Source organism: Pisolithus orientalis (genome assembly GCF_024613125.1).
Source record: "Pisolithus orientalis strain OTSU chromosome Unknown F5J12scaffold_1, whole genome shotgun sequence".
Classification (NCBI taxonomy): Eukaryota; Fungi; Basidiomycota; class Agaricomycetes; order Boletales; family Pisolithaceae; genus Pisolithus; species Pisolithus orientalis.
Window position 1 is genome coordinate 1,060,902 of NW_026260782.1, and position 26,137 is coordinate 1,087,038.

Consider the following 26,137-nt stretch of genomic DNA (forward strand, 5'->3'; position numbering starts at 1 on the left):
TTGGATGGTAACCGATTATAACAGACCAGCCCACTTGGTCATTTATGTGTTTGAAGAAGACACTGTATGAGTATGAACCCTAGTACACCGACCTTTTGTCTCCGGATGCCACAGGTTTCCACCAAAAAAGTCAACCGTGGCTGTGCTGCACCATGCCATCATGAGGCGCTCAATTAGCAGACCACCCTTGGTTGGAAGAAAAAAACATCCATTGTAGCATACATCCTACATGTAACGAGTAGTTTACGACGAAACAAAAAACGGAGGTATTGGTTCCCCCGCGGATCGAAGGTGTATCATATACCGACGAGGTGATAGAGTGGCGCCAGAGAGAGTTTACTTACAGATGGCGGATGGTTCTGAAGACGTCTCTACAAATGGCTGACCTGCTGCTCTCCCTAATGCCAGCGAGATCTCTGTCGATACCTCGCCCGCCTTTCCTCCACCAGCCGTCTCGGGGATATTCACAGGAACCCGGTCTCGCCGCTTCGAAGGTTCCCGCGTAAGACCTTCCCCAAGCTCCTCGCTCTTCACAACTTTCTCATCCTCTTCATCCTCTACTCCAACCAGTTCGCCCGTCTTCAGACTATTGCTTGTCCAAAGGCTTTTACTTCCGGTACTGATGCCTGCGCCAGCACCAAGTACTTTCGCACTCCATCTACTGACCTCGCTTTCCCAACTACCCCTTCTGGAACTCCTCGGCCTCAAGGCACGTACACTGGCATCAGCATCGCGCTCTCCGTCGACTTCCGGGCGATCGTCGTCCCCTGAGAGTTGACTCATGTTCTCGCCTTCTGGATCACTGACCATGCTCCCACCAAGATGAGATATAGAATCACCGCCCCCGACTAAACCCGAGAGGACTGTAGAGCCTATGGAGCCCATAGTCATGCGTGCTCCGGGAATAGCAAAAGTAGAGGAGGCAAGCGTCAATACCGAAGCATTGTCAAGTGGAGGCGACCAAGGACGGGGATTATTTCGAGGATGATGAGCGGTATGGAGCGGAGGTTGCAAACCATTGAAGGTGGTTCCGTGGGCTGCCGTGTTAGAGGAGGACGCACCAAGACTGGCATTTGTCTCGGGTGACGCCTGAGGCTGTGAAGAAAGGGGTAGAGTGGAGAATGTGATTGATGCACCGTTGTTGACTAAACCTCCATTTACGCCCGTCGAGGACGATCTGGTGTGAGAACCATGGCGTGGCGCTAACTGAGTAGGCGTCGAAGGAACCTGTGCAATATGGCCAATCCCTGCTGGTGGAAGATCAATGCTAAGGACAGTGGTCGGCTTCGTGCTCGCGGCGATGCTTCTAAAGGTCCGCGGATTGGACAAGTAAGACGATGAGGAGTAGGAAGGGGACGGTGAAGGAGGTGTGCTTGGTGGAAATGGACGCAATGATGCATCCTCGTCAGCTTCCAGTGCGCTTGCAGGAGACCACATCGAGTCGCGAGCAAGGGATGAACAACGCGTTACAGCATCTAAGTTGTCTTCATCGTTGGAAAATGTGACAGCGTTGTCAGTGTCCGCGTCATTCAGAGATATCGTTCTTCGATAAGGTACAGTTGATGCTACCCCCCTTCTATTCATACCGATTCCATGCTTTTGGGATAAAGGAATCGTGCCATGCGGCAAGGCGGAAGACGCAGAGCGTCCGTTGGGCCCAAACGCTGCAGAGGGACTGAGATGACGGTGGCTATTGGTGCTAGGAGGTTTCTGACCACTCATCATCAAAGAGCCTTCGTCCCGTACCCTTCTGGGCCTAACCGTACCGGCCAACTTACGTTGAAACCAGTTTATGATAGGCCCTCCTGACCGTTGCTGTACTTTTTTGGTGAGAAGCTGGTCTTGTGGAGGGGGCTGCTTGGATGGAGCAAGTGGGAGATGTGCCGACGTCTGCACGGGCTCCTTCTGATCCTGTCCACGATGTGCATGCTTGGAAGGCACTTTAGGAGGATGCAGCTCCTGGGGTTTGGGCGGCGGCTGAGTGGTGTTCGTCGCTGTGGATAGCATGGCCAAAAGGCGTTCAGCCAAGAGTCGAATTCTAATAAGCCCGAGAGCGAGCAGCTGAGATGCAAGTTACTCGGAAAAGTATGTAGCGTCCAAAACGTTTGACTGTCCACAATACACCTCTGTACGTAGCTGTGTAACTCGTAACCTACAACATCCGCCCTTGCACGTCGAACCAACTTCACCATTCCGTTTTCTTCTCAGTCTTGGCCGAGATGACAGGAACTTTCCCGCCTTGGTAACCAAAACCATCTAACCATGGCCAAACAGCAGTCCGACCTTGCTCAAACCTGGAGATAGCTTCCCCTTTCTGCAACGTCATGGCAATATCATCAAGACCATTCAACAAGCGGTGTCGCCTGAACGGGTCGATGGAGAAATGAATGGCTTCCTTGCCATTAAGCCTTCGGATTTCTTCCTTTTCTAGGTCAACCTCGAGCTCCACTCCCGCCTCCGCATCCGCCGCCAAGTCTTTGCATACATCCTCGGGCAATGGCAACGGTAGCATACCGTTCTGCATTGCGTTGCTACGGAAGATTTCACCAAAACTCGGTGCAATGACACAGCGGATGCCGAAATCATTCCTAAACCATCGTTAGAGCACAGTATAAAGGTGTGTGAGACCTACTCACAGACTCCAAGCCGCGTGCTCACGCGAACTGCCGCAACCAAAGTTGGGGCCATCGGAGACGAGAATTTTGGCCCGATCGTATGGACTGCGGTTCAGCACAAAGTCGGTCTTCCCACCCGTTTTTGGGTCGAAGCGAAGGGCAAAAAATAAGGCATTTGATAGACCGGTGCGCTTCAATGTCTTCAGGAATTGCTTGGGTATAATCATATCGGTGTCAACGTTGGACAAATGTAAAGGTGCAGCGACGCCTTTCAGGACGACGAACTTCGGAACACCAGAGGAAGTAGTCACTTCAGGATGGGTGCCAGATGCACTTGCATCAGCACGACCCTGAGGTTGGGGAGGGGGGAGGACAGGGTCGGTTAAGAACTCGAAGACGCTGGTGAGTTTGACATTGGGGACCTCCGTCTTGTTTTCCTTTCCCAGAATCTTACGAACGTCGCAGAGTTTGCCTGTCAGGGCAGCAGCAGCAGCCATAGCTGGGCTTACGAGGTGCGTGCGCCCTCCAGCACCTTGTCGACCTTCAAAGTTTCGATTGCTTGTACTAGCACAGCGCTCGCCAGGAGCGAGTTGATCCGGATTCATACCAAGGCACATGGAGCAACCAGCCTCCCGCCAATCAAATCCTGCGCGCTTGAAAGCAACGTCGATGCCTTCCGCCTCAGCATGCTGTTTGACAAGGCCCGACCCAGGAACTACCATCGCTTGAACGTTGGGGGCGACCTTGGCATCAGGACCAGCAGTTAGAATGACGTGTGCGGCGGACCGGAGATCTTCGATGCGACTATTCGTGCAGGAACCAATGAAGACCTTGTTCACGATAATATCCTCCATAGGGGTGTTGGGCTGCAAGCCCATGTATGCCAGCGCCCGTTCAGCAGCGGCTCGTTTGCCTGGATCAGACATAGTGGTGGGATCTGGGACAGATCCTGTGATCGGAACAACGTCCTGGGGAGACGTGCCCCAGGTAACAGTTGGTGGGATATCCGCGGCGTTGATGTTAATTTCGATGTCAAACTTTGCGCCTTCGTCGCTCCTGAGAGTGCGCCAATAGGCTTCGGCCCTATCCCAAAGCTCACCCTTCGGCACAAGAGGGCGATTCCGCAGGTAATCGAAGGTCATCTCGTCGGGAGCGATCATTCCGGCTCTGGCCCCAGCTTCAATGCTCATGTTACAAACGCTCATACGAGCTTCCATGCTGAAATTGCGGAAAACAGATCCCGCATATTCAATGACATGGCCCGTGCCACCCGCAGTTCCGATGAGCCCGATGATGTGTAAGATCACATCCTTTGATGTTACCCCCTCGGCCAACTGACCATCGACAGTAATGCGCATGTTCTTTCCTTTCCGTTGTAGCAAGGTCTGGGTTGCAAGGACATGTTCCACCTCCGACGTTCCGATCCCAAAGGCAAGCGAACCAAAAGCACCGTGAGCTGTGTGAGGGGTAGTCATTGGCACTTGACGCACAAGAATGTGCAACGGCCAGTGTACGTACTTGATGTGTGAGAGTCACCGCAAACGCAAGTGATGCCAGGCAGCTATTATTTGTGTCAGTAAGTAGTAGGACATTCCCAAAGAATCCGCTGCACCGTGAAGCCTTGCTCGGGGCCAATGACGTGTACGATCCCTACTTCAGTGTCAGCCCACCGAGCATATGGAGACCGTGCTCGCGCACCTTGACGGCGATCGCTCAGACCAAAGTAGGTTAGTCCGAATTCTTTCACATTCTCTTCAATTGCGAGGCACTGGGCACGTGATTCTGGTTCTGTGACGAAGGTACCAACAGATTTGAAGTTCTTGCGTGGTACAGTGCTGGGGTTAAGAGTTGGATTGATCTATGTCCGCATATTGAAGGCAGTGAGGCGACTTACGGGATGTTGTGATCTACGGTCGCCAAAGTACAGTCTGGGCGACGGACTCGCCTTCCAGCGTTCCTTCTGATACCGGATTGAGAAAGTACTGCGATGACCACTTGATAAGGAACTTACAGTCCTTCGAAGGCCTGTGGGCTCGTAACTTCATGGACAAGATGGCTACGGATCACTCATCAGAGAATGGCCATGGTCGTGGGTCGATATCTAATTACCGATCAATGTAGATGAGGGCAAGACCATCTTCCATCTCTTGGCTGCGTATCGGTGAGCTTGGCTGTGGCGTCAAATTCATAAGATGGGCGACTCACACGACATGGTCGTCCCAGACTTTGTCGTAGAGAGTGCGTGGGCCAATGGCGGGTGCAGGCATGCTGGTAGGGTTCTGACAGCAAGTTCTGTTTGCCTTTCTATTGCATTTTAAAGGTTGCTCTATATCGGTTCCAGCTGGGGCATCTCATGTGCAACTCGGCCGACGGATTTCGGGCGATATCTTAGATCACGTGATACGGGGCCTGCCGAGCCGTCAACTGCATAGTTCTCAGCCACACCTATCAACCATATCGTACCGCCGCCCCAGCAGAGCAGAGAGGTTGAAGCCGACGTCATGGCCAAGTCAAAGAAGTATGTGTTTCTAGGGCTGTGAATAACTATGTGTTCCTCATTGCCGATAGCCACACCAATCACAACCAGAACCGCAAGGCCCACCGCAACGGTATCAAGCGGCCAACGACTAACCGCTCACGCTCGATGAAAGGGGTATGTCCAACCGTTTTCCATCGAAATCCAACTGATCCACTCCACAGGTTGACCCAAAGGTATATCATACTTTTCGAAGTGCTTCGAACCGTGGAATTGATGGTAATCATGGCCCAGTTCCGCAAAAACGCGCTGTTCGCGCTCGTTGGCTCAGTACGACCCACTTTTGGTGCCTCCTGATTCTCTAATCTCACCAATCCTTAGCGAAAAGCACGTGCAGAACAAAAGGTCGCAGCGTCGTGATATGCACCCGCTCGATCCGACCTATTTCGTAGGGAATCGCTCTCCACATTCATGTATCAAGTACTATGACTATGCACTATAAGTCGCTAGAAACAGCACGATTGCGCGTGTCAGCCCTTCAGAATAGGTCAAGCTAACACCTTGGGTCAGGTAACGGTATATGACATACGTGTTTCCCTACCCGGCGGGTACTTTGGAGATTCTTTGCATTGCGCTCGAGGGTAGCCTGTAATCTGGCAGCCTAGATCCATGATTGTGTCAGATTCCAGGTAGTCAATTAATTATTAATCTTTACCGCTGCATCTTCCGGTCGGAGCGCCCCCTTTGCCATATTATGCCTGCCGTATTTCAACCTCTTACCGCTGCGGGTTATTTGCGTCTTCTTTTGTCCACCACCCTGCTCGAGCAAGGCCTCACACTCTTCGTTGGTCGCAACATAGCCTTGCAGCAGTGAAAAGAATTTGTGACGAAGGACGGTCTTGATCCTTTCCAGTGCGTGCGCGCTGTACCAACCGTCTCGCTCCTGACAGGGTTTGTTATGGTTTATGATCTTAAGAGGACCTTCACTCACATCACAGGTCTCCCGGAGGTCCTCTTCTCTTTCAATCATCACCTTCAACATGGGATCGATGATATCGCACAATTGGAATGCAGCGGTCTCCTTCGTAATGGTTTGCCCGTCGAATATGTGGGACTTCCTAGACGTCCATGAAGACTTTTCCTCTGGAAACGGGATGCGTGGCCTCACCTTTGTTCGATACCTGCTGTCTCTTCTTGTTCCATAGACCTGGAAATGTACGCGGCCACAGATCTCCCTTCTTGCCGCCGAGTGACGACGGATGTCCGTGACATCGGATGGTTTGCAGTTCCGGAAGTAAACCCGCTGGTAGCTATAAAATATAAATGTACATTTCATTCAACTGTTCCTGGGACTCACAAACGAGCTGTTGGGTCTTTGCGTGGATCGTAACTGAAGCGAACAAGTGTATCGCGCCATGGACCATCCTGGAACATGTAACATGCCAGGGGAAGTATGAGTTTGGAACTGTACAGGGATTGACGAACAGCCCGACCACGAGAACCATCTCACGTACTTGTGTATTTCTCTTACTTCAGCAGAATTGAACTGATTGTAGAGCGCCGCTCGCGTCCATACAGGGCGTTGTTCAAGCAGCTGGGAGCAGGAGATCAGCAAGGGCAAACTAGTGACCTGCGACATAACAAACATGAACCACTTGATCTAGAAGATCTTGTTTAATTGTATTTCGGGCTTGTAAGAGTCCTGAGGGTGGGTTTTGAGGAACCTGATGTCCCAGGTAAGGGGAGTGCAGGGAATATGAACAATAATAACGGTACACTAGAGTCGCCGAAAGAGACAGTTGCCGGGCCATAACCTTTCCACCTTCCCTTGTTGATGAGACGTTTTCGTTCTCGACCTGTATCCTCGTCCACGCTTGTAGTGACCATCGATGCCGGATTGGCCTTGAAACTGCTTGGCACTTAGTTATGAACGTCCCAAGTGCGGGCTTCCGCTTACTTATAATTCTGTGGAATGCCCTGACGGCTGAAAAGAGATGGTGGAAACAACCTTAAGTTGCTACGAGATAGCGTTTGATCAATTTCTTCGGTCAACTGTGGATCGAGTCCTGGATGAATACTCCCTCCAGGTGAAAGACTGTAAGCCTCTTTCTCGTCGGGAATGGTGTACCGCCTAATGGCATCAACTAGAGTGGACGTGATGGTGAGGTATCACCGGTGGACGAATTACTTACCATTCATTCGGTCCATCGCGATGCGCAGCTGAGCAACTGGATCTGACATGTCAGGCTGAAATTGATAATCCGCCACGCCTGAATGAATGATCAGTCGTCCTCTCGGGGCTGCAACGTATATACTGACTGCGAAACCTAGCGGTTTTCAAAATGACACCCATGGCCTCGACGGTGTAATCCCCGTCGAATGCATCTGGAGATTTGTCACTGTCCACCTTGCGACGCTTCCTTTTTGTCACCTTGAAAAGTATATTGCTCGTATTGACGATGTCTCCTGGGATTGGATGGGCAAACGGGTTCCCTGGTCGAAAATTGAGTTCCAGCAACCCTTCATTCTTAGCGGCTCCACGCTTGAAGGCGTTCTCAAGGCTCGACGGTCCTCCCAGATTGCGAAGTGCTATATGAACAGATGAAGGCTGCACGTAGCCAGGGTACTCGACGGAAAAGAACTGTGTTGCGGGCAGTGGTTGTTCCTGCGCAACTGTTGCAGTTTGCGTATTGGTGACCATACCGAGTCGTTGAGGTTCGTTGACAGGACAGATAAGATGAATTTTCGGTCATCAGTACTAGTATGTACCAACTACGAGCTAGTCTCTGCACTCCCCAGGACATGCGACCACCACATCAATTAATGCTCTAAATAGACTATCCAGTTAACTGTTTTGTGGTTTCTTCGACAAAGCCATCAGTTCCTGCATCACATCCTGGGAGCGAGGCAAGTGGGTGAGGTAATGGCCAGTAGGACAAGGACCACCTTACCTGAGACTTCAGATCCACCCCTGCATTTTGCAGTTCTGTGACTACTCTTTGAGCAGCTGAGCGGAAATCTGAACTCGCAGCCAACCGCAGCATCTGGGTGACAGAAGGGGGACCAGCTGTAGGGTCGATTCCTGTTTGACAAGGGATAGAATCAGACACAAAACGAAGTACTGATATGTGGACTGAGAACCCAACCTTTGTCCCTTAGAAGGGCCGCCAAGTCACGCAGAGCTATCAGTGCCTCGGGCTTGTCTGCGATCTTGCGGAAGATTGGGGTGTGGGCAAAACTGTGGAACAGGTCGTGCTGGTCATTCTGTCGTACACACGACGTGAATGAGAGACCACGCGTCAGAGGCAGGGGTCGCGAAAGAGCTCGTCTGCACCCACACCGAAGGAAGTTCATGGGGTGAGTTGGAGTATGGATCACGTGGGCTGGCCGTGGTGCTCAAGTTAACTGAACACTAATATCGGGACACCACATGGACAACGACTATTTCTCGATAGATGCCATCCTTGCCGAGAACCAGGTAAAGTCTTCGTCATTTCCAGCTGAGACTCGGTGAACGGTGCCGCAGAAGATACAATGCACTTTCAAAGTCGACGTTCCGGAGGTGGGCCATCTGGGCGGAGGCAACGACCGCGATGCAGGTGTTATTCTATTCCCAGCTGACGCCCACTCACGCGTAGAATAGATAAAAGCTCCTGCTAAACTACCGATTCCCATCTGGTTGGCCTACATCATACTTCTCTCGTGAGATGGACGGATCCTGCACAATCGACTGCGAATCTGACGCGAATCCAAGGGAATGGGCTGACTTGACCATTCCCGCACCTTTTGGTCCAAGAGTAAGAAATGCACTCAAGGCAGAACCACGCAGCGTTAGGCTATCTACCCTGGTGGGAGCTGGTGGCCTTTGGTATGGCTTCGGAAAGATGATCATGGATATGCAAGTACCATTCGACTGCTTCGAGAAGGACAGACTTGAATTTGGCAAACAGATTAGATGATGAACAAGCAAATATAATGTCTGACGTGTTGACAAAGGTATGTATAAAAAACTGGGGTGACTAGCATCGGACATCACTGTCCAAGGCCTTTCGCGGTCGTTTAACAGAGGTCATTGACCAAGCACAGCATTTCGCAACACTGGGTGCGTCGGGTGTCGCGGGGCCCGCGGTAGACGCCGCGCAATCTTTTAGGGAGGGGCTGGACGGGACGGAAAGAGAATGTGAGCTCCAAGCATCGGTGCAGATTTGTTGGACTGAAGCAGCATCCAGTGTTCGCACTGGCACAGGAAAGTTCGAAGCGCACGAAGCGCTGGCACGAAAGTCATGACAGGGCGAGGCAAGGGACACGGCGTTGAGAGTTATTATAGAGTTGTTACTGGTGTTTCTTCTCTGTAACTTGCGAGGAAAGCCTCCGAAGTTCTTGCACGAACCTACCATGTACTGAGCTGGCGGAATCTCGAACGGACACCGTGAGGAATGCTCACCATTTGACACTAGCCCACAGCAGAAGTTCGATGAACAACAGAATGAAAAAGTGTACGTTGCCTTTGGTCAAATACGCCAGCCAGACGAGCACGAAGAACAACGCGGCGAAACAACAATCAACCGCCAAAAGGAATGCAGGATGCAGCGAAGATCCAGGTTTCAAAACGAAAGCGAAAAATCCAACTGGCGCCGATTCGCATTCCGTCGTCGCCATCATCGATATCTGCACAAGTTGTCTCTCGACGTCGACAAAGCAAAGCTTGCGAGCCAAACACAAGTATGTACAAACAAAACAGGAGCGTAATATTATTACTTCACCGGGCACACCTAGCTTCCCTGGCTGCTCGAAATCCCCGGCAACATCCAACGGAGCTCTTTGTCATTAGAAGGATGATTGTCGGGAAAAAAAAAAAAGACACTGTTTAGGTCAGGATACAAATCGTGCGATACTCACTAACCTTGGAAAGTACCAACTATATCAAAACATCTCTTGGCAGGTGGCAAGACTGGTTCTGGACGAGGGTTATTGTCGCGTTCTTCTTGTACGTCAAACCCAGGGTCGGATGGTACTTGGAACAAGGGGAGCTTGAGTTGATCAAGCCCAGAGTCGAACACAACGAGTGACGTAGATTTAGCAGGGCTGCATCTACAGGTTAGACGGTGCTGCAAAGGCGAATATTTAGCGTACTTGGATCTCCGCGATGAAAAATATTCTGTGATCGCGCGTGCATGAGTAATGAGTAGCAGATACGATGAGAGGGTCGAAGGGCACCTACGATCGAAACCGTCAAGTTTGCAGTAGGGATGGCACACTCCCAGGGGCTTACCGAATCTGGTCGTTCAGGAAATATGCAGAGGGTTCGTGCAATATAAAAAGACAGGGAGGAGGGTCAACCGTAGCCTTGGGTTCTATAACGTCCGTGGCATTATCACTATCGAGACAACGGAGTAAGGAGAGAAGTGCAACCACATGCTTTGGGGTGGGCGGATAGCTGCGAAATAAATTGAGGGACCCATTCGATGCGCGATATGCGTCTGATCGCAAAGAACGGGTGACTGACAAAATTCGTACCCTGGAACTTATCTTTGATACCACACCAGAGCCGGAGGATGAACGGAGCCAATCATCGTCACAGTTCCCAAGGTCTCGGAGCAGGGATTGACGCAAGGGAGATATAAGTATCGCTCGTTCACACTGAGCAATCGAAAGAGAGACGCGGATTGGAGCCGACTGGGGATAGGCCCCGTGGATGAGCAGCGTTTTGAATTGTAGCAAGTCCTGCCCTTCAGGTTGACACATGCTGTGGACCACCAGCATCAAATGGCGAGACCCAAGCGCCCGTGCTGATTGCACCTCACGGTAATACCTGTGATCGGTACCACGGTCAGTAAGACACCCGGCCACCACCTCGGCTACTCGGGCTTCACACAATGCCATCTGAAACAGCAATCGCGAACACTGCTGCTCTCGCCGGCTCACTTTTGGTCAGCTCAGCTACCCTGGCAGCCCAGGCATCGCCAGTCCCTTGGCTAGGTGCTGCGTTCGCCGTGCTTACCATTCTCAAGGACATGATCCTTGCCGCCAGAGCCAATAAGTGCGCATTGTTCTCGTTGCCATATTCCGATCGCATCACCCGAATCTACTAGGAATGCCTTAAAGCAACTCCAAGACAGATGCACCGCCTTTCTACATGTCATACAGTTAAAGGGCATGGAAGCCCCTTTGGAGGAGCAGAAGCAACTAGCTCTTGACGCCGAGAGGTACTTATTGCGATTCCGTCGTGCCCTCGTCATGTGGGATCTTTATCTGTTTCTAGGACGGTCACGCAGATTGTGGGCCACATGAGTCCCTGGTGCTCCATGTCTCCGGTCAAACTTTTCGTTAAGCAAGATGAATTGGCTTCAGAAATCCAGGACTGTCACACAGCGATCAACGATTGCATGACCAAACTACAGGTATGCCGAGACAGCATATAAGTCACTAAAACCAAACGTTTTATACAGATCAATGCTGCATTGGAAACCCGGGGTTGGCAGGTGTTACTCCAGTCAAATATGGAACGTGATAAAATCGAAATGATGCAGTATCTCTCCGACATCAAGAATACACAGTCCATCATCCTCTTAGCCCTGGAGGAGCAGCGTACGGATATAAACACTATTATGCACGTGATGCAGCAGGTTTGCTTACCGTCCCCAGATGTCCTTATCTATTGACAGATATCGATAGAATCTCTCCGTTGCAAATCACGAGAATAACCGTGGCCTTGAAACTAACTTATACCACCTGCAGAAGTCTTCCAAGACATTGTTACCGAATATGAATTTTAAACGTGGAGAAGTCCATCGAGTCGGCCAAGACCCCATTGGTGGAACTCACACCATGGATATTTGGGAAGGCATTTATCTGAACCAAGAAACAGTGACCCTCAAAGTCATACGATCAATCCACGCAAGCCCAAAGAGTTTGGCAGTGAGGCATTCTCGCCGTCTCCCTTCCCCCTGTCTCTGAACAACATTTCAGCGACTGAAGAGGGAGGTTGAAATCTGGAAAAGAGTGTGGGAAGTAGATCGAGGACACCACATTCTACCCCTTTATGGTTTTTGCCAGAATGACACACCTTTCCCGTCCGTTTCGCCGCATTCTTTGTCTCCATGTGCTGACGGTCACACAGCTATATAGTTAGTCCGTACATGCCGAACGGGACAGCCGACAAATACGTAAATGATCATCCCTCCGTGGACCACCGTGCCCTGGTAAATTTCGCCTTCAAACTCATTGTTCTAACCTTTGGCAATGTCATAGATTAAGCACATTTGCGAGGGTGTCAACGTACTGCATAACATGGTACCCCCCATCGTCCACGGCGATATCAGAGGTGTGAGTAAGTATTACCGTCGTCGGTGCCAGGTTGAAGAACCATTCATGAAGGTCAACATTGTTATTAACGAAAGTGGGGATCCCCTGCTTGCTGATTTTGGGTTTTCGAGGGTGAGTCTGTGAGAGCTTCAACGCTACGTGTCTCATACCGAGCACACTACTAGATTGTTCAGGACTTGACAGGCGTGGCTATCACTGAATCTTGTGGGTGAGTGTTAAGGCTGCCAACCATTATCTTTTCCGTCGAAAAATTATGTCGCAGCATGTTGGATTCGTATAGATGGGCAGCGCGTGAGTTGTTAGTGGGCGGAAACCTCACCCTTAAGGCGGACGTTTATGCGTTCGGGATGACGGTCTTAGAGGTGGGTTGTCTGGCAACCGCACGTCAAGTGACTCTGTGGTGACCGAATGCCTGCAGCTAATGTCGCATCGGGAACCGTGGTCGCAAGTTCGATTTCCTTTCCATGTGGTAGCCAAAGTGTCAGATGGTGAGAGACCTCTCCGACCGTCCGACAAGGAGACGGTTTCCAGGGGGCTGGACGATCGGCTTTGGGAACTGTTGGAGAGTTGTTGGGAGGAATTTGAGAATAGACCCACCATGTCGGAAGTTCTTAGAAAGTTGTAGCTGTCGCTTGCGAAACGAAGCGGGCGTACTTCCCGTCGCCGCGTTGACATTGCACACATAAACCCACCAAGTGCCACTTTGTACTACACCTCGTAGTATCACTTGTTAGCCTCTTCTGTGATGCATCCATTCGCGCCCTACGTTCTCCGTAGCTACTACAGGGCGACGGGGTGGAATGAGGACAATCTCTACTCGAACTTGACCCGGTCCTCTAACGGTAGGTCTTCATCCGATTGTGACCAACGAAGTTTGAACATATCGGTTCAGCTATTCTGGACTTTGCTGTCCCTAGAGGCCTGCACTTATCAGTCTCCAAGTCCCCAAATGCCTTCTTCAATACGTCCTACACCATGAATGCCTTGCCATCACTAAACGGCTCGGTGGGGTACATTTTCACGTCGCGCGAGCTCGACATCAAAAATTCTAGTGATGTCAACCTGAAGGACATGACAGAGCATTTCAACGTGTATGCCCAACCTCGCAGACCAGAAGGCCAGGAAGAAGTATGGCTCGCTGGTGAAAGGGTTGACACACGAGGTGCGTATGTTTCTGTTGCTACTTTTCTTGCCATTTTGAAATGTTAACCAGCAGGAGACAGATTATCTTCTCTACGGACGCCTGTACCTGCCTACTGGCCGACTGGACGCATTGTACTCGACTCGCCTTTCCCCCACAGTCCAAGGGCTAGTTGCGGCTATCTCTGGTCCTCCTTCGAGTCTTGTGACCGAAGGTAGGGCACGAGGAGATAATCCTAGCAATATAATGTTCAGCCTGCAACATGATATCGGCAAATGGTGCACAGAATACACTTGGAGTGCAGACGATGGTATGTGGGGCGTCCGTGTCTTGCATAACTTCGGTAGGTTGGGTAGTCCTGTAGAACCTCCAGAGGAATCAGCGACCGGTCCTCGGCCCAAACGTGTGGATGAGGAAGATGCGACAGGAGGGGGCTTGAAGGGCCGCGTTTCAGCAGGTGCTGAAGTCTACGTCAGCGCCAAAGAGAAAAGTGCAGGAGGTAATTACATTCACCTCGGTGTCATGCTTACTTCTGACAGTTACCGCCCAAGTCTCCCTCGGAGTACGGTTTACCACACTGCCCGATACAGGGCTCTCCTCGCAGACTCGTGGGCCTGCTCAGCCCCCAACGACCATTACAGGGTTGTTCAATCCGATGATGGGTCATCTATCCGCAGCTTATGCAGCCAGGGTTTCTCGGGATCTATCGCTTTGTTCTCGCTTCGACTTCAATGTCTACAGCTATGACAGTGAATGGACTATGGGGGCTGAATGGTGGATGCGTCGCTCCCTTCCCCAGTCTCCTTCACATGGTGAGCGTACGAGGGCCAGCTCCCTGCCTGCCGAGAGATGGGATCAACAACCTTCCACAATGGCAACTGACCTACGAGGAGTCGTCAAAGCGAGAATTTCCACTAATAATGTCAGTTTTACTCGTGCCTCGGAAAACGCTTGATACTGATAATGGTGTAGAATGTCGCACTTTTGTGGGAAGGGCGGTTGAAGCAAATGCTGGTCAGTCTAGGGGTCATTTCTGATCTTTCCAGTCGTTCCAAGCCGGTCAAAGCAATCGGGCTTGAGTTATCTTACTTCAGCACAGGCTGACTGGATGTGTTGAGGCGAACAACCAGTCGTTTGATATATTACATACACCTGCATCTGTATGAAACCGGTATCCGCGTAGCGATGTAAGAGCCGCGGGAGGAAAAAAAAAAAAAAAAATCGCCGTTTTCCGGCCGGACGGTGAAAGGGATGTCACTATGCACATATAAATGCTGCTTGTATAGATCAATGTAAGTATATAAGAGCGCACTCGGAAAATTAAGATGCAACGGTAGAATCTTTTGTGACGGGGATACCCTTGACTACGTGATGCTGGTCCAAGGCTACCACCAATCGTCCTGGCCAACCTGGATATGGCATCACCAGTGATGACTGGGCGAGACGCATGATGAGCCTTCTGGTTGGACCCACCAGTAGGGGGAGTCGAGTGGTTGCGCGAGTGGGTATAAACATGTCTTCCGAGTGGAGAGGAAGCACCAGATCGGCTGGATCTAGAAGCTTGACCGGAACGACTCTCTGCGCGCGGACGCCCATGACTGCGATTAAACGAGTTATTCTTGACCGACGCAGCCCGAGTGGGTGCATTAGGGATTGAACGGGTCTCCAGGAAGGTTCGCAGGGGCATGAATTGACCCGAACAAACCCCGTTCACTGGAGGGCGAGCGCAACTGTTGCTCCACATGAGTGAGGTTTGTTGAGGGCGCATGCATCGATCCTGAAAGACCTTCATCGGTCAGAACGAAGTGCCCCTCGGTAGTCAATTCCAAAGGCTCGGGTGGAGGATCTACTCTGCTGTCAGGGGAGTTTTCTTTCGTATAGTCCGTTGCGGACGTAACGTCTGCAGGACAAACATCGGGTGAAAACCGGGAGCTCGGCGTTTTTGAGGCATCCTGCTGGTAGGGAGGCCGACAATGGGGATCGTGGCGGCTCTTGAGGGCATCCATCGGACTGAGCGTCACATTCCTGCCCCTCTTGCTCGTTATGATGCTCAGCGTCCGAGTGAGGCTCCGGTAGCTGTTTCAAAGTATCTCCCAATATCGGTGATATGCCTTCATCGCGTTCCCCGTTAACCATGATATGCAGTTGTAGTCACGCCCCAATCATCGAGGTCGGGCAAGGAATCATCCTCGTCGCCAGCCCAATCAATATGGCTGCCCGGTGTCGTAGGACGGTTCTCAGCCATCGCAACAGCCCTTACCCGTTCCACCAACGCCTCGATATCATGGCGAACTTCTGCCTCGTGAGCAGTTGCTAGGTGAGGTGGAACATCCTTATGCGCGGAAGCGAAGGAGACAACGTGGAATTGTTCCTAGACTTTTGGGGCTTCGACGACGCTCGGGGCGATGAGGGCTTTGAGTTGCGGTCCAATGGACCTTTTCCCTGCTGATGGGGGCGTCTCCGACGGTTCGAGAGCCGGGGGGAACTGGAAGGTGTGAGGGGTGACGCTTCAGGAGCACGGACCACGACGGCGGGAGGACCGCTGTGACGATCGTCCGGACTGTGCTTTTCCGGCAACACGTTCTGGCACGCCATCAACGGCTCTTTCAGGCAATTTGTCGACGGATGGAATAGACGACGAAGCCAGAGATTTGGAAGAGGGTTCGGTTTTAGATGAGACTGTGTCGGGCTGAGACAAAAAATCACTGGGGTTTTCTGCACGAATCCTACCAGTGAAGTTACTCTGCTGCCGACCACCACCTCGACCTCCTCTATTACCACGCCCACCCCTTTCTCTACCGATTCCACGGAATGCAGAACCCGGTTCCTTGGTTCGCAGGTTCCTGAGGTCCCGGGTTCGTGGTGAACCTTGGACAGCGGGAGTAGGGTTATTTGGTGTTGAACGAGAAGCTTGAGTTTCCATGTGCTGGTCCTTAGAACGCCCTAACGGATATCGACCGCGTTTGATATCGAATTATGGCTGTTGGACTTGTTCATTTCCGCCACACACATGTATGAAGGAATACAAATGGACTGAGGGTGAAAGGAGACGATGAAAGACTCACCGAAGTGCTCTCTTCGAGGTTAGAGCTATGGGTAAGAACGGGTAAAGCGGAGCGAATAGGTGTCGTGCAGCAGTCGACCCCTTCGACTAGCAAGCCAAACATAGCAAATTAAATAAAGCCAAGACCCCTCGGCCTAGTAATAGTCCTTCTAACACACAGGCTGCCAGAGATGTCAAAAGCTTCGCAACCAGAGCTCAAAAAAGTTCGTGGCCGACGGATCTTGTGTCTCTGTACTGAAACTGCGAACATCACAGTTCATGGACAAGAAATTGTTCATCCATCTCCAAGGTGGCCGTAAGGTCAGCGGAACGTTACGCGGCTATGATCTATTCCTCAACCTTGTGATCGATGATGGCTTGGAAGAAACCACTCCCGCTCAGAAACATCCTATTGGTACCGTGGTATGTGATTGGTATATACTCAGCCCCTCGATCGCTAACCTGATCTATCCCAAGGTCATTCGCGGCAACAGCGTCACTTCGATGGAAATCTTGGAGGCGACGCGGTAGAATTCCACCCCCTTCCTAAAACCAACCACGGCCCGCGCTATGTATGTTTTGGTTCGTACCGATGACCTGTCGCCCATGTATATCACTACTCCCAGTCGGTCGCTCCGTGCGTCAGCCTTGTCGCGTGCCACAACGTCTGCGCCGAGAAAATATGTAGAGCTCTAGATAACCGTGATAATCGACCCTCCGACTTCGGTGAGAGTGCTGGCTGTCGCATAGTTTCCACACGCGAAACAGGTATGTACTATATAAAATTTTGCATATAAATGCACGTCCCAAGTAGGTACGTTGTGCGACGAGTGGCGTCCATGTTTCCCTTTCGGTGGTTGTCACCGATGACGCCTACGATGTCTCATGTTTAGACGAGGACACGGTATCAGCTTTACTTAAGTCTCGCGTGCTAGTCATGAACCAGCGCGGATACCGAAGTCGATGCTCCACCATCCCCTTTGGGCATCACCCCCAGCTCTTTGCAAGTTTTCTCCCCCTCTTCATCTGACCAGAGCCATACTTGACACTTGAAGAGATCCAGGGGTGTGTAGTAGTAGTAGTAGTAGTAGTAGTAGTAGTAGGAAAAGAGATCCGCTAGATCCTTCAGTAACTGACATATCGAGGGGAGGTGAATTTGTTCTGCAAGACAAGTTCCGACTCAAAAGTGGTTCCTAATTGAGTTTGTTGCAGGAGTCGAGGCTGTCCAAAGGCAACACATTCTTGTCCTGTCGCTTACTGTCAGCAGCGCGATGCAAGTGTCGCCCAAGCTACTTTGAAGTTGTTCGCTAAACTCTTCTCATGATGGGTGACCTCGCGGATGAGCTCCTCGCTGACATCGAAGGTCTCTCCGACGGTGGGGAGGATGGAAACCAAGATAATAAGGAAAATACAGGGAGAACTTCAGGCTCGGCTCTGAACGCACTGAAACGCAAGGCGGAAGACGATATGTCAGAGTTGGAGGAGGATGTGGACGAAGCAGGTGCGGACGGCGCCGGTGCTATAGAAGGATTCGTCCTCGAAGGTGGCGTTAGACCTGCGGAAGAATTGGATGCCGAGGATGTGCAACAAATGGACTTAGGGGGTATAGACAACGTGAGCTCAATAGCAAAGCTGGAGGGCAGCAAGCGCATGGCAGATATCTTAAAGGCAAGTGCTTTTGTTTTCATTCGACGCCTTGTGCGATGATATTTCTTCCAGGAAATAGAGAAATTCCAGGCGAACCCCAGTTCAGCAGACGCCATATCACTACCAGCTCATCTCAATCCTGAATACAACCTCATCGTTCAAGCGAACAACTTGTCCGTGGACGTCGATAATGAGATTCTTGTTGTGCATAAAGTATGCTAGCTTCGGAGGGTGTTCCTACATTATCTAACATATGTTTCGCACCAGTTTATCCGCGATCACTATGCGCCAAAATTCCCGGAGTTGGAGCAACTAATTCCAGACCCCACGCAGCATATACGTGCTGTGCGCATTCTCGCAAATAATGAGGAATGTATGTTTCATGTATGCACTTGTCTCTGTCTTCACAGTATTGCGACTGCAGGACCCGACAAAAGTTGATCTCTCTGGAGTGCTACCACCTGCCGTTATTATGAGTGTCCTCATAACGGCTACCACCAGCTCCGGCCAACCGCTTACCGAAGCTCAATGGATAGCTGTGGAGAAAGCATGCGACCTGGCAGACCGGCTGGAGGATGTGCGCAAAAGGGTCTGTAATTGCATTGTTTGGGTGGTGTTGCACTTATGTTTTTGCTTGCAGATATTTATGTACGTCAGCTCAAGAATGAATGTTCTAGCTCCGAATCTTTCAGCTATTGTTGGTACAACCACAGCAGCGAAGTTGCTCGGTGTTGCAGGTGGTCTTAATGCCCTAGCCAAAATGCCGTCATGCAATGTCCACGTAATTTCGATTTTCCTCCTTACCGAAACATCACCTTCCAACCATTTCTTCTCTTTCCAGCTACTTGGTGCTCAGAAAAAACTAGCGCTTGGGTTCTCGACTGCGACACAACGTCGGCATACCGGTTTCGTCTTCCAGTCTGAGTTAATTCAGCAAACGCCGCCCGAGTACCAACTCAAGGTACAACGAACAGTTGGAGCTAAATGCGTACTCGCGGCCCGCATGGACCTTGAGAGAACTCGCAGAGACGGTAAGGACAAGGTAAATATGTCTTCAGCCTGTAACAATCTCTCCAGGTTCGTACGGTCAAGAGTTACGGGAAAAGATCGAAAGGCACATCGACCGATTAGCGGCGCCGCCACCTGCCAAAATTACCAAGGCCCTTCCTGTCCCCAATGACGGGCCCAAGAAGCGCAGAGGAGGAAGACGGTTTGTGTCCCCTTAAATCGTCCCATGTTTGAGCCTTACGCCGCATGATTTCAGCGCTCGGAAAGCTAAGGAAGCGTACGCACAGACAGAACTTCGGAAACTCCAAAACCGTATGGTGTTTGGACAACCCGAAGAGGAGGTTGGCGCTTTTGACCAAACGAAGGGACTTGGCATGATCGGTGTAGGTTCCGGGAAAGTGCGGGCCGGCATGGGAGAGGCGAAGAGTCGTGGTAAGTAATTGCAGGCCTCCGAGTCGACATCACTGAGAACACCAACGTGAACAGCGAAACTGTCCAAAGCGAACAAGCTTCGCACAGCGATGCTTGCGCGCGCAGCCCAAAGCAGTGCTTCTTCTACATCGGGAACGGCAACGTCCTTGACGGTTACCCCTGTGCAGGGTTTGTCTACCTTTCATCTACGATTGTTTTGATCCCTGAGCTTTTTTTTATCTATCCAGGATTCGAGCTTAATCGCGCGGCAGCTGCTCAGCGTGTTAAGGAAGCAAATGATCGCTGGTTTGCAGGTGGCACTTTCTCTTTCGTGGGGCAGAAGGGGGAATAACATTTCCAAGGACACCTTCACGGGTGTAGTGCATCACTGTATTATTTTCGATGGTGATCGAACTGCACAATCAGTATCATGTTGTAATGGTGATAGTACACGGAAATGACCCGACAAACTACGACTTAAAAGTATACATCATCAGAGTGAAATGGCATACGGACTCAACTATGTGCGCGCGAAAAGATGCAAGCTAGTAAGGTGTAATCTACGACTAGGCATGAGCCGTTTCCCCAGGAGAGGAATTTTGCTGTGACGTCGACGAAACCAGTCTGCTTGGAGTCGGCCGCCTGAGTGCGTTTCGACCGATAGTCCCGAATTGCCGAACGAATAGCGTCCTCTGCCAACACTAGGAAAAAAGGTTCAAGTCACATGGACGTTCAACGTCAGAAGCACGCAACTCACTTGAGCAGTGAAGTTTGACAGGTGGTAAGCACAACTCCTTAGCAATCTCCGTGTTCTTAACCTTTCCCGCGTCTTCCAGACTGAGACCTTTCACTCGCTCTGTCAAGTACGAACTAGATGCGATGGCACTCCCGCATCCGAAGGTCTTGAACTTGACTTCGCTAATGATGCCATTCTCGTCTACACGAATTTGCAACTTCATAACATCACCGCAGCTACGCAAAAAAAAAAGGTCAGTAGCCTTGTCAGGATGTGAGGAGGGCACTTACGCAGGTGCGCCTACGAGACCGGTGCCTACGTCGAGGTCACCTTTCGGAAGAGAGCCCACCTATAAGCGTGGTCGTGACTAAGAGACTCTCTTAGATATAAATGGGAAATACACACGTTTCTTGGGTTCTCGTAGTGTGAGATAACAGTTCTCATGATAGCCGCGAGAGAGCACAGACACCAAGCCTGCTGCCGGACGTCTGGCAGGCGGCGGTCGTGTTGTAGACGGTCTTCGTCAGTGCTGAGCGGAACATGGTAGTCAGGAGAAAGACCAAAACTCGTCGGAGTACTAATAACGTCAGACGTCGGCTGACTAATTGTTATCAGATAACAGGGGAATTCACACGCCTCGGCTGCCAGACTTATGTCCCGACCACAGACCAACCAGATCCCAGCAGCAGACACACTTCCACCCACCGCAAGGGCCATCGCTCTTCTATTGGCATCCACGCCCACAGTGCAGGATGCGCAACCGGGCGTTTTGCACCAACTCCTTGAATTCGCCCACCGATATACCGTGCAAGTACTCTCGGACGCCCAGGTATATGCGGACCATGCAGGTCGATCCGGCACCTCCAAAATTGAAATGGATGACGTAGTTCTGGCAGTGCAAGCCCGCGTGGGCTGGGAGTTTGGCGGACGCATACCGAAGGAAGTAAGTCGCCGACTACTCCTCGCGGCACCATATACATAAATTGACAGGTTGGATTCGTTCTGTAGCACTTGCTATCTCTTGCGACTCAGACAAACGCAACGCCTCTCCCAGCGGTACCCGAAGTGTTTGGCGTACGGCTGCCACCAGCGTCGGAAACCCTTACTTCCGTCAATTTTGAGCTAGTGTCCAACAAACCGCCACCGTCCGTAAAATTATATGATGAGGAAATTGAGGAAATTGAAGAGGAGGAAGAAGCACCGGGTGCACAAGAGGATGAAGAGGAGGATGACGCTGATATGGAACCTGCTACTATACCCACGAACAACGCACCAGTCACACCCATCGACGTAGAAATGGCAGCTAGCTCCCCAGCAAGTGCGCCAGTCGTGGCAAGTGGTACCGCCGATGACGGTAGTGATGGAGCGGAAGAGGCTGACCTATTCGGTGGAGCCGGTGAGGACGAAGACGAAGACGAGAGCGCAGGTGACGATGCGATGGAGGAAATTCAGACAGCCACTGAACCCTCAAATGGAGTAAAACGGAAACTGGTGGAAGAGGAAGATTATGATTAGACCATTCTTACATTGTGTCAGAATGATATACATTAAATACAACCTAATATGTAGAGATAAAACAACGAGGGAGACAAGCTATAGTGATGTTTGTCCATGGCAATAGTACCTCATTCCAGTTTACGCTTTCAACATTATCACCGCAAGTATGACGCTTAGGATGGCGAGCATTATCAAGATTGTTACGCTCCACGCTGCATAGTAAATTCATCAGACGAAATTGGAAAGAGACGAGAATTCACTGACATGAACCACCGAACTTCTCGGGGATGGTAACAATTCGTATTGAACTGTCGACTCCTCCAGAGACCAAAAGCCTCGACGACGGATTAAAACGAAGTGCAGTTATCGGAAATTCATGAGCTTTCAAAATTGATAGGAGCGGCTGTCATGCATCGATTCATCATTCACGAAAGAAAAGGTCGCTAGAGCAGGACGTACTGCAAGATTATTGGCATCAAGTATGCCAAGGCTGTAATCGGACACGCCAAACGCCAACAGTTTTCCGTCGGGGCTGCGTTATGTTACTCACAGCACCATAGAGCTACAAAGGGGCCATACCTAACATCGAAGCACGTCAAACTACCCTCACTGATCTTGCGCGATCCTTCTAGTGTAGCGGAGAATGCCCCGTCATCTGCAGCCGAAACTCTCCATTTCAAGATGTACGCTTGTTTCTTTGCTGTCTTCGCTTTCGGTGCCCGAGGAAGGGAAACATTGATGACCGAATAAACCAGATCCACCTCAGATGGGTGCAGCCTGGCACAACTCGTTGCATCTGGGAACCCTCGATATGACATCTAAAATATTTCGTACCTTGCAGCACGGAATGTCACGGTAGCCCCTGTTGGGATGGTAGAGATCGGGGGAATGTCCAGGGTCTTTACCAGTTTCAATTCTGGCGGAGTATCAATAGGAGTGTGCGGATTATCTATAATCGCGTTCTCCTGGTTGTCCTTCCCCCCGAATCGCAGGGCGGCGGGAAGCGCGTAGACCAGGAGATTGACGCTAGTTGCTAAAATAAGCTATTTTGACCAAGATGTCACGGCAAAGGCACGAGAAAACAATGTAAACACACATGAGTAGCAGACAGCGTTGCATCGTATATCTCGCCTCTGGACACGTGGACTGGTCGGGCAACAGGAGAGAGACTCTCATAAGAGAGGAGTGTAAGCTGGACCTTCGCGTTAGCATCATTGCAGCTAACCGTTTCCTGTAAGATGTTACCTCGTGCTCGCTGCCTACTGCCACGAACTGGGCATCATTGGATAGTACACTTAAACGCTATGAAGGGGTATTCAGTGTCCACCGGTAAAAGGAGACATGGGCCGTACCTGGTAGTCTTCAGTATTTCCAGGTGATATGGTCCCACGGGTTCCAAGCAGGGTGAATCTGGTTCATATGTATCACGCAAGACGAGGGGGCACCCGCGCCACTCACTTGAACTCGTCATCACCGCCTATCGAAAACTTCCTGCAATTTTCGTTTTCCCCCTTTTCCAGCTTGGCTGTGGCGCTGTTGATACCACACACTATGGTCCGGCTCTGTAAACATGGCTTAGGCATTGCAGCATGTTTGCGGTTCAGTTGTACCTCGATATGAGCGGCCATGCTCATGGGAGCGTCTTCGTCCTTGTCGAGTTCAAATTCAGCTAAGCATTCTAGTTGTTGCTTGACAGATAAGCGGAAGAGTCTCTGCCCACCACTGACTTGTGAGGGGGGGTTCCACAGGTGAGAGTGTGTCGACTTACGAGTTTATTCTTGACCCCGCTCCTCGAAGCTCCTCCTCCACCGCCAGCCACCAGTAAATCGTCCGAGATGAATGCGCATGAATAAACTGGAAATGCCGGAAGAGCGTGAGTGGTGTGCTGAGCACGCATAGTCAGTCAGAAGAGAACGGAACGAGAGAGCAATAAACACGTTCTCCAGGAACCGGTGACCGCGACGTGGACTCGTGGGGACAAACTTCCATTTCCGTGCACTCGATTAACGCTGGTGCCGAGTATGAGTGCCCCGACTCCTCCATCACCAGTGCAGCCACGTCGCAAGCACCCGCTGAGCACGACGCTCGATACCGAAACAGTAGGGTGCTAGTTCCACCCCCAACTTGGAAACTTCACCCTTGACGCGCCCGACCTCAAGGTATAGGGCACGTCTGGCATCCTCAACGGCATGTTCGTCCAGGGAAACCTTTTGGACTCATGGTTTACGACCGTCAATGACACGACGGGGGTTGAACCTCCTAGCATTCATATCCCAGATATCACGCTGGAGACCCTTGTTGGCATTAGTGTGGCCATCGCGGGGAACGTGCTTATCTCGTTCGCACTCAATATCCAGAAACTTGCGCACTTGCGGCTTGGTCGAGAACGCAAGGAAACCAAGGGTGGCGGTCGTGGCGAGCCCGGGAGATCACTTCCCGGTATCCATTATGACCAGTCAACCCATGATACCATTACAGCACCCAGGCCAGGCGAAAGTCGCGAGGACGTTCAGGAGCATCTACCCCTGGAAACACAGCCGCTCATGCAGCCGAGATCCAGTAGCCTCCCCCCTCCAGCACGTTATGGATTATACAGCAACGGTTCATCTGCTGCAGGCGATGATACGAGAAGCGGCGTGAGTACCTACAGAGGGCGATCTAAGCTACGTCAGAAGAAGCCCGGTTTTTCATTTCGTTTCACCCCATTGCGCTTGAACCTCGGGTCGTCTTCGAGCGGTCCGCATCAAGACAACTCACTCTCTTCAGGCAGTTCGGGGATACATGTGGGTGCTTTTTTTCGCCCGAAGCCACAGGTCAAGCGCGCCTCGAGGGGGCAATGCGAAGACGACAACGAGAGTGACTACTTGCGATCCAAACTTTGGTCTGTTGCGATATGTTTGCGGAATTCTAGCGTCCTTACTCGTATTGCAGGTGGCTAGGTTTCGTATTGATGAATCTCGGAGAAGTAGGCAACTTTATCTCGTATGCATTTGCACCTGCGTCCATTGTTGCGCCTCTTGGGATGGTAAGGTGACGAGTTTGTTCAGGTCCTGGAGTATCTAAAGTGAATGCTCTAGTTTGCACTGGTGGCCAACTGTTTTTTTGCGCCGCTGATGCTAAAAGAACGCTTTCGTTCGGTGAGGTGTAGACGATGATTTTGTCGAGTGATCGCTCAAACGTCAGCAGCGCGACCTTTTGGGCATTCTTCTAGCGATCATGGGCGCATCGACTGTAGTGCTTTCCTCGCCTAGCTCCGACGGTGCAACGCCACCTCTCACGGAGCACGAATTGCTGAAAGCGATTTCTCAACAATCCTTCATGATCTTTTCAATCATATATCTTGCTTTGGCCATCATTCTGGGAGGGATTAGCGAAGGACCAATCGGGAAGCAGATTGTGATTGTCGATGTTGGGCTTTGTGCGATCTTCGGTGAGGCGCATACGACTGAGACAAAAATGGCCAAGGCCTGACATACACGTCATAGGTGGGTTCACAGTACTTGCCACAAAAGCGATATCCACACTGTTGACGAAAGAGTGGGGGAAGATGTTTACCCAATGGGTTACATATCCGATTCTTGCTGTGCGTTGCATCATTTTCCCAGGTGCTCCGGATCAGTATGGAATGACGATTTGTTGGTAGGTGTTGCTCTTGACCGGAGCGCTGCAAATCCGGTATCTGAATCGCGCGTTAAAGCGGTTTGATTCCAAAGCTGTGATACCCACACAGTTTGTGCTGTTCACATTGTCGGCAGTCGTCGGATCGGCAGTATTGTATGGAGACTTTCGACGGGCTACGTTCCATCAGATGGTAACTTTTCTGTATGGATGCGCTGCCACGTTTGTGGGGGTATTCATGATTGCATGGAGGCAGGATGGATCTAACGTGGACCCTGAAAGTGACGTCGAGGGAAACCAGCACGCGGAAGAGCGTGAGTCTGCGATTGGCTTCCGGGGCCAGGGTGGAGCGTAACGCGACTGGAGGCGTCGTGCCCTCGCGAGAAGTCCCTGTGTTGAGAAACAGGGCCAGCGCAATGGGCATAGTTGGGTACTCTCCAGTGCAACATCTATGTTTTGCACATACCCCGCCGAGGGATCGCGAACGGGGTGTTGGATGTCTGTCGGGGGACGGAATCAGGAACCGATGACATGCTAGATGGCCATTACCACATTTGTACAGCTTTATGACATAAACCGAAAATGGAAATGGAGATTGGGATGACGTCAGTCAGCGGAG

General features: G+C 51.2%; 17 protein-coding genes across 17 annotated transcripts; 8 read left to right on the forward strand and 9 right to left on the reverse strand.

Moving 5' to 3' along the window:
* Positions 1–148: 148 nt before the first annotated feature.
* F5J12DRAFT_791845 (uncharacterized protein) lies at positions 149–2,075 on the reverse strand (the record flags this gene model as incomplete). Its single annotated transcript, XM_051743899.1, has 1 exon — positions 149–2,075. A coding segment is annotated over exon 1 (1,667 nt), but the record flags the coding sequence as incomplete, so codon positions are not given.
* Positions 2,076–5,075, reverse strand: F5J12DRAFT_791848 (aconitase family-domain-containing protein). Its single transcript, XM_051743900.1, has 9 exons — positions 4,821–5,075; positions 4,725–4,766; positions 4,627–4,671; positions 4,510–4,575; positions 4,314–4,450; positions 4,228–4,265; positions 4,134–4,176; positions 2,637–4,071; positions 2,076–2,588 (listed from the first exon to the last, which is right to left on the reverse strand). Exons 1-9 carry the CDS (start codon positions 4,880–4,882, stop codon positions 2,186–2,188), a joined length of 2,271 nt encoding a protein of 756 aa, XP_051605670.1. The 5' UTR covers positions 4,883–5,075; the 3' UTR covers positions 2,076–2,185.
* A 35-nt stretch (positions 5,076–5,110) lies between these two features.
* Positions 5,111–7,815, reverse strand: F5J12DRAFT_791866 (RNA polymerase III transcription factor IIIC subunit-domain-containing protein). Its single transcript, XM_051743901.1, has 14 exons — positions 7,411–7,815; positions 7,284–7,361; positions 7,049–7,235; positions 6,868–7,000; positions 6,738–6,815; positions 6,606–6,685; positions 6,449–6,556; positions 6,260–6,394; positions 6,083–6,209; positions 5,807–6,034; positions 5,681–5,752; positions 5,473–5,574; positions 5,184–5,421; positions 5,111–5,133 (listed from the first exon to the last, which is right to left on the reverse strand). The coding sequence occupies exons 1-12, from the start codon at positions 7,790–7,792 to the stop codon at positions 5,533–5,535; spliced, it is 1,650 nt and encodes a 549-aa protein (XP_051605671.1). The 5' UTR covers positions 7,793–7,815; the 3' UTR covers positions 5,111–5,133; positions 5,184–5,421; positions 5,473–5,532.
* Positions 5,117–5,511, forward strand: F5J12DRAFT_887035 (ribosomal L29e protein family-domain-containing protein; the record flags this gene model as incomplete). The annotated part of the gene is made up of 5 exons (XM_051747173.1): positions 5,117–5,133; positions 5,184–5,268; positions 5,316–5,327; positions 5,386–5,421; positions 5,473–5,511. 5 exons carry the CDS (start codon positions 5,117–5,119, stop codon positions 5,509–5,511), a joined length of 189 nt encoding a protein of 62 aa, XP_051605672.1.
* F5J12DRAFT_791875 (uncharacterized protein) lies at positions 7,816–8,462 on the reverse strand. The gene is made up of 3 exons (XM_051743902.1): positions 8,238–8,462; positions 8,043–8,173; positions 7,816–7,987 (listed from the first exon to the last, which is right to left on the reverse strand). The coding sequence occupies exons 1-3, from the start codon at positions 8,443–8,445 to the stop codon at positions 7,937–7,939; spliced, it is 390 nt and encodes a 129-aa protein (XP_051605673.1). The 5' UTR covers positions 8,446–8,462; the 3' UTR covers positions 7,816–7,936.
* Positions 8,463–8,484: 22 nt separating this feature from the next.
* F5J12DRAFT_791878 (uncharacterized protein) lies at positions 8,485–9,343 on the forward strand. The gene is made up of 7 exons (XM_051743903.1): positions 8,485–8,569; positions 8,618–8,686; positions 8,735–8,793; positions 8,846–8,989; positions 9,042–9,087; positions 9,158–9,271; positions 9,321–9,343. Exons 1-6 carry the CDS (start codon positions 8,522–8,524, stop codon positions 9,221–9,223), a joined length of 432 nt encoding a protein of 143 aa, XP_051605674.1. The 5' UTR covers positions 8,485–8,521; the 3' UTR covers positions 9,224–9,271; positions 9,321–9,343.
* Positions 8,967–9,779, reverse strand: F5J12DRAFT_791889 (ER protein Pkr1-domain-containing protein). The gene is made up of 2 exons (XM_051743904.1): positions 9,536–9,779; positions 8,967–9,481 (listed from the first exon to the last, which is right to left on the reverse strand). Exons 1-2 carry the CDS (start codon positions 9,751–9,753, stop codon positions 9,424–9,426), a joined length of 276 nt encoding a protein of 91 aa, XP_051605675.1. The 5' UTR covers positions 9,754–9,779; the 3' UTR covers positions 8,967–9,423.
* F5J12DRAFT_791893 (uncharacterized protein) lies at positions 9,780–10,844 on the reverse strand. The gene is made up of 4 exons (XM_051743905.1): positions 10,598–10,844; positions 10,364–10,528; positions 10,225–10,308; positions 9,780–10,176 (listed from the first exon to the last, which is right to left on the reverse strand). Exons 1-4 carry the CDS (start codon positions 10,834–10,836, stop codon positions 9,990–9,992), a joined length of 675 nt encoding a protein of 224 aa, XP_051605676.1. The 5' UTR covers positions 10,837–10,844; the 3' UTR covers positions 9,780–9,989.
* On the forward strand, positions 10,845–13,068 carry F5J12DRAFT_791907 (kinase-like domain-containing protein). Its single transcript, XM_051743906.1, has 12 exons — positions 10,845–11,131; positions 11,184–11,297; positions 11,354–11,492; positions 11,541–11,717; positions 11,767–12,009; positions 12,061–12,164; positions 12,212–12,293; positions 12,343–12,417; positions 12,469–12,528; positions 12,582–12,625; positions 12,680–12,779; positions 12,836–13,068. The coding sequence occupies exons 1-12, from the start codon at positions 10,968–10,970 to the stop codon at positions 13,040–13,042; spliced, it is 1,509 nt and encodes a 502-aa protein (XP_051605677.1). The 5' UTR covers positions 10,845–10,967; the 3' UTR covers positions 13,043–13,068.
* F5J12DRAFT_17008 (uncharacterized protein) lies at positions 12,730–14,933 on the forward strand. Its single transcript, XM_051738220.1, has 6 exons — positions 12,730–12,779; positions 12,836–13,259; positions 13,310–13,579; positions 13,641–14,057; positions 14,110–14,480; positions 14,531–14,933. The coding sequence occupies exons 2-6, from the start codon at positions 13,163–13,165 to the stop codon at positions 14,660–14,662; spliced, it is 1,287 nt and encodes a 428-aa protein (XP_051605678.1). The 5' UTR covers positions 12,730–12,779; positions 12,836–13,162; the 3' UTR covers positions 14,663–14,933.
* Positions 14,934–15,686: 753 nt separating this feature from the next.
* F5J12DRAFT_778731 (uncharacterized protein) lies at positions 15,687–16,725 on the reverse strand (the record flags this gene model as incomplete). The annotated part of the gene is made up of 3 exons (XM_051742331.1): positions 15,687–15,871; positions 16,082–16,490; positions 16,624–16,725. The coding sequence occupies 3 exons, from the start codon at positions 16,723–16,725 to the stop codon at positions 15,687–15,689; spliced, it is 696 nt and encodes a 231-aa protein (XP_051605679.1).
* On the forward strand, positions 16,698–17,331 carry F5J12DRAFT_791925 (uncharacterized protein). Its single transcript, XM_051743907.1, has 3 exons — positions 16,698–16,825; positions 16,878–17,024; positions 17,079–17,331. The coding sequence occupies exons 1-3, from the start codon at positions 16,793–16,795 to the stop codon at positions 17,130–17,132; spliced, it is 234 nt and encodes a 77-aa protein (XP_051605680.1). The 5' UTR covers positions 16,698–16,792; the 3' UTR covers positions 17,133–17,331.
* A 593-nt stretch (positions 17,332–17,924) lies between these two features.
* On the forward strand, positions 17,925–20,019 carry F5J12DRAFT_902077 (uncharacterized protein; the record flags this gene model as incomplete). The annotated part of the gene is made up of 10 exons (XM_051748248.1): positions 17,925–18,269; positions 18,321–18,461; positions 18,516–18,621; positions 18,659–18,837; positions 18,889–19,029; positions 19,090–19,279; positions 19,326–19,458; positions 19,513–19,688; positions 19,743–19,856; positions 19,916–20,019. The coding sequence occupies 10 exons, from the start codon at positions 17,925–17,927 to the stop codon at positions 20,017–20,019; spliced, it is 1,629 nt and encodes a 542-aa protein (XP_051605681.1).
* Positions 20,020–20,183: 164 nt separating this feature from the next.
* F5J12DRAFT_887043 (NifU-like N terminal domain-containing protein) lies at positions 20,184–20,847 on the reverse strand (the record flags this gene model as incomplete). The annotated part of the gene is made up of 4 exons (XM_051747174.1): positions 20,184–20,368; positions 20,425–20,639; positions 20,694–20,752; positions 20,809–20,847. 4 exons carry the CDS (start codon positions 20,845–20,847, stop codon positions 20,184–20,186), a joined length of 498 nt encoding a protein of 165 aa, XP_051605682.1.
* A 205-nt stretch (positions 20,848–21,052) lies between these two features.
* On the forward strand, positions 21,053–21,920 carry F5J12DRAFT_909158 (transcription initiation factor IID, 31kD subunit-domain-containing protein; the record flags this gene model as incomplete). The annotated part of the gene is made up of 2 exons (XM_051749003.1): positions 21,053–21,346; positions 21,412–21,920. The coding sequence occupies 2 exons, from the start codon at positions 21,056–21,058 to the stop codon at positions 21,916–21,918; spliced, it is 798 nt and encodes a 265-aa protein (XP_051605683.1).
* F5J12DRAFT_791950 (WD40-repeat-containing domain protein) lies at positions 21,921–23,833 on the reverse strand. The gene is made up of 11 exons (XM_051743908.1): positions 23,669–23,833; positions 23,511–23,612; positions 23,359–23,462; positions 23,253–23,310; positions 23,146–23,202; positions 22,997–23,092; positions 22,735–22,943; positions 22,480–22,677; positions 22,360–22,432; positions 22,165–22,303; positions 21,921–22,112 (listed from the first exon to the last, which is right to left on the reverse strand). Exons 1-11 carry the CDS (start codon positions 23,795–23,797, stop codon positions 22,039–22,041), a joined length of 1,239 nt encoding a protein of 412 aa, XP_051605684.1. The 5' UTR covers positions 23,798–23,833; the 3' UTR covers positions 21,921–22,038.
* A 21-nt stretch (positions 23,834–23,854) lies between these two features.
* Positions 23,855–26,122, forward strand: F5J12DRAFT_791956 (magnesium transporter NIPA-domain-containing protein). The gene is made up of 7 exons (XM_051743909.1): positions 23,855–24,781; positions 24,832–24,925; positions 24,978–25,037; positions 25,087–25,330; positions 25,386–25,483; positions 25,544–25,836; positions 25,862–26,122. Exons 1-7 carry the CDS (start codon positions 24,090–24,092, stop codon positions 26,046–26,048), a joined length of 1,668 nt encoding a protein of 555 aa, XP_051605685.1. The 5' UTR covers positions 23,855–24,089; the 3' UTR covers positions 26,049–26,122.
* The last annotated feature ends 15 nt before the right edge of the window (positions 26,123–26,137 follow it).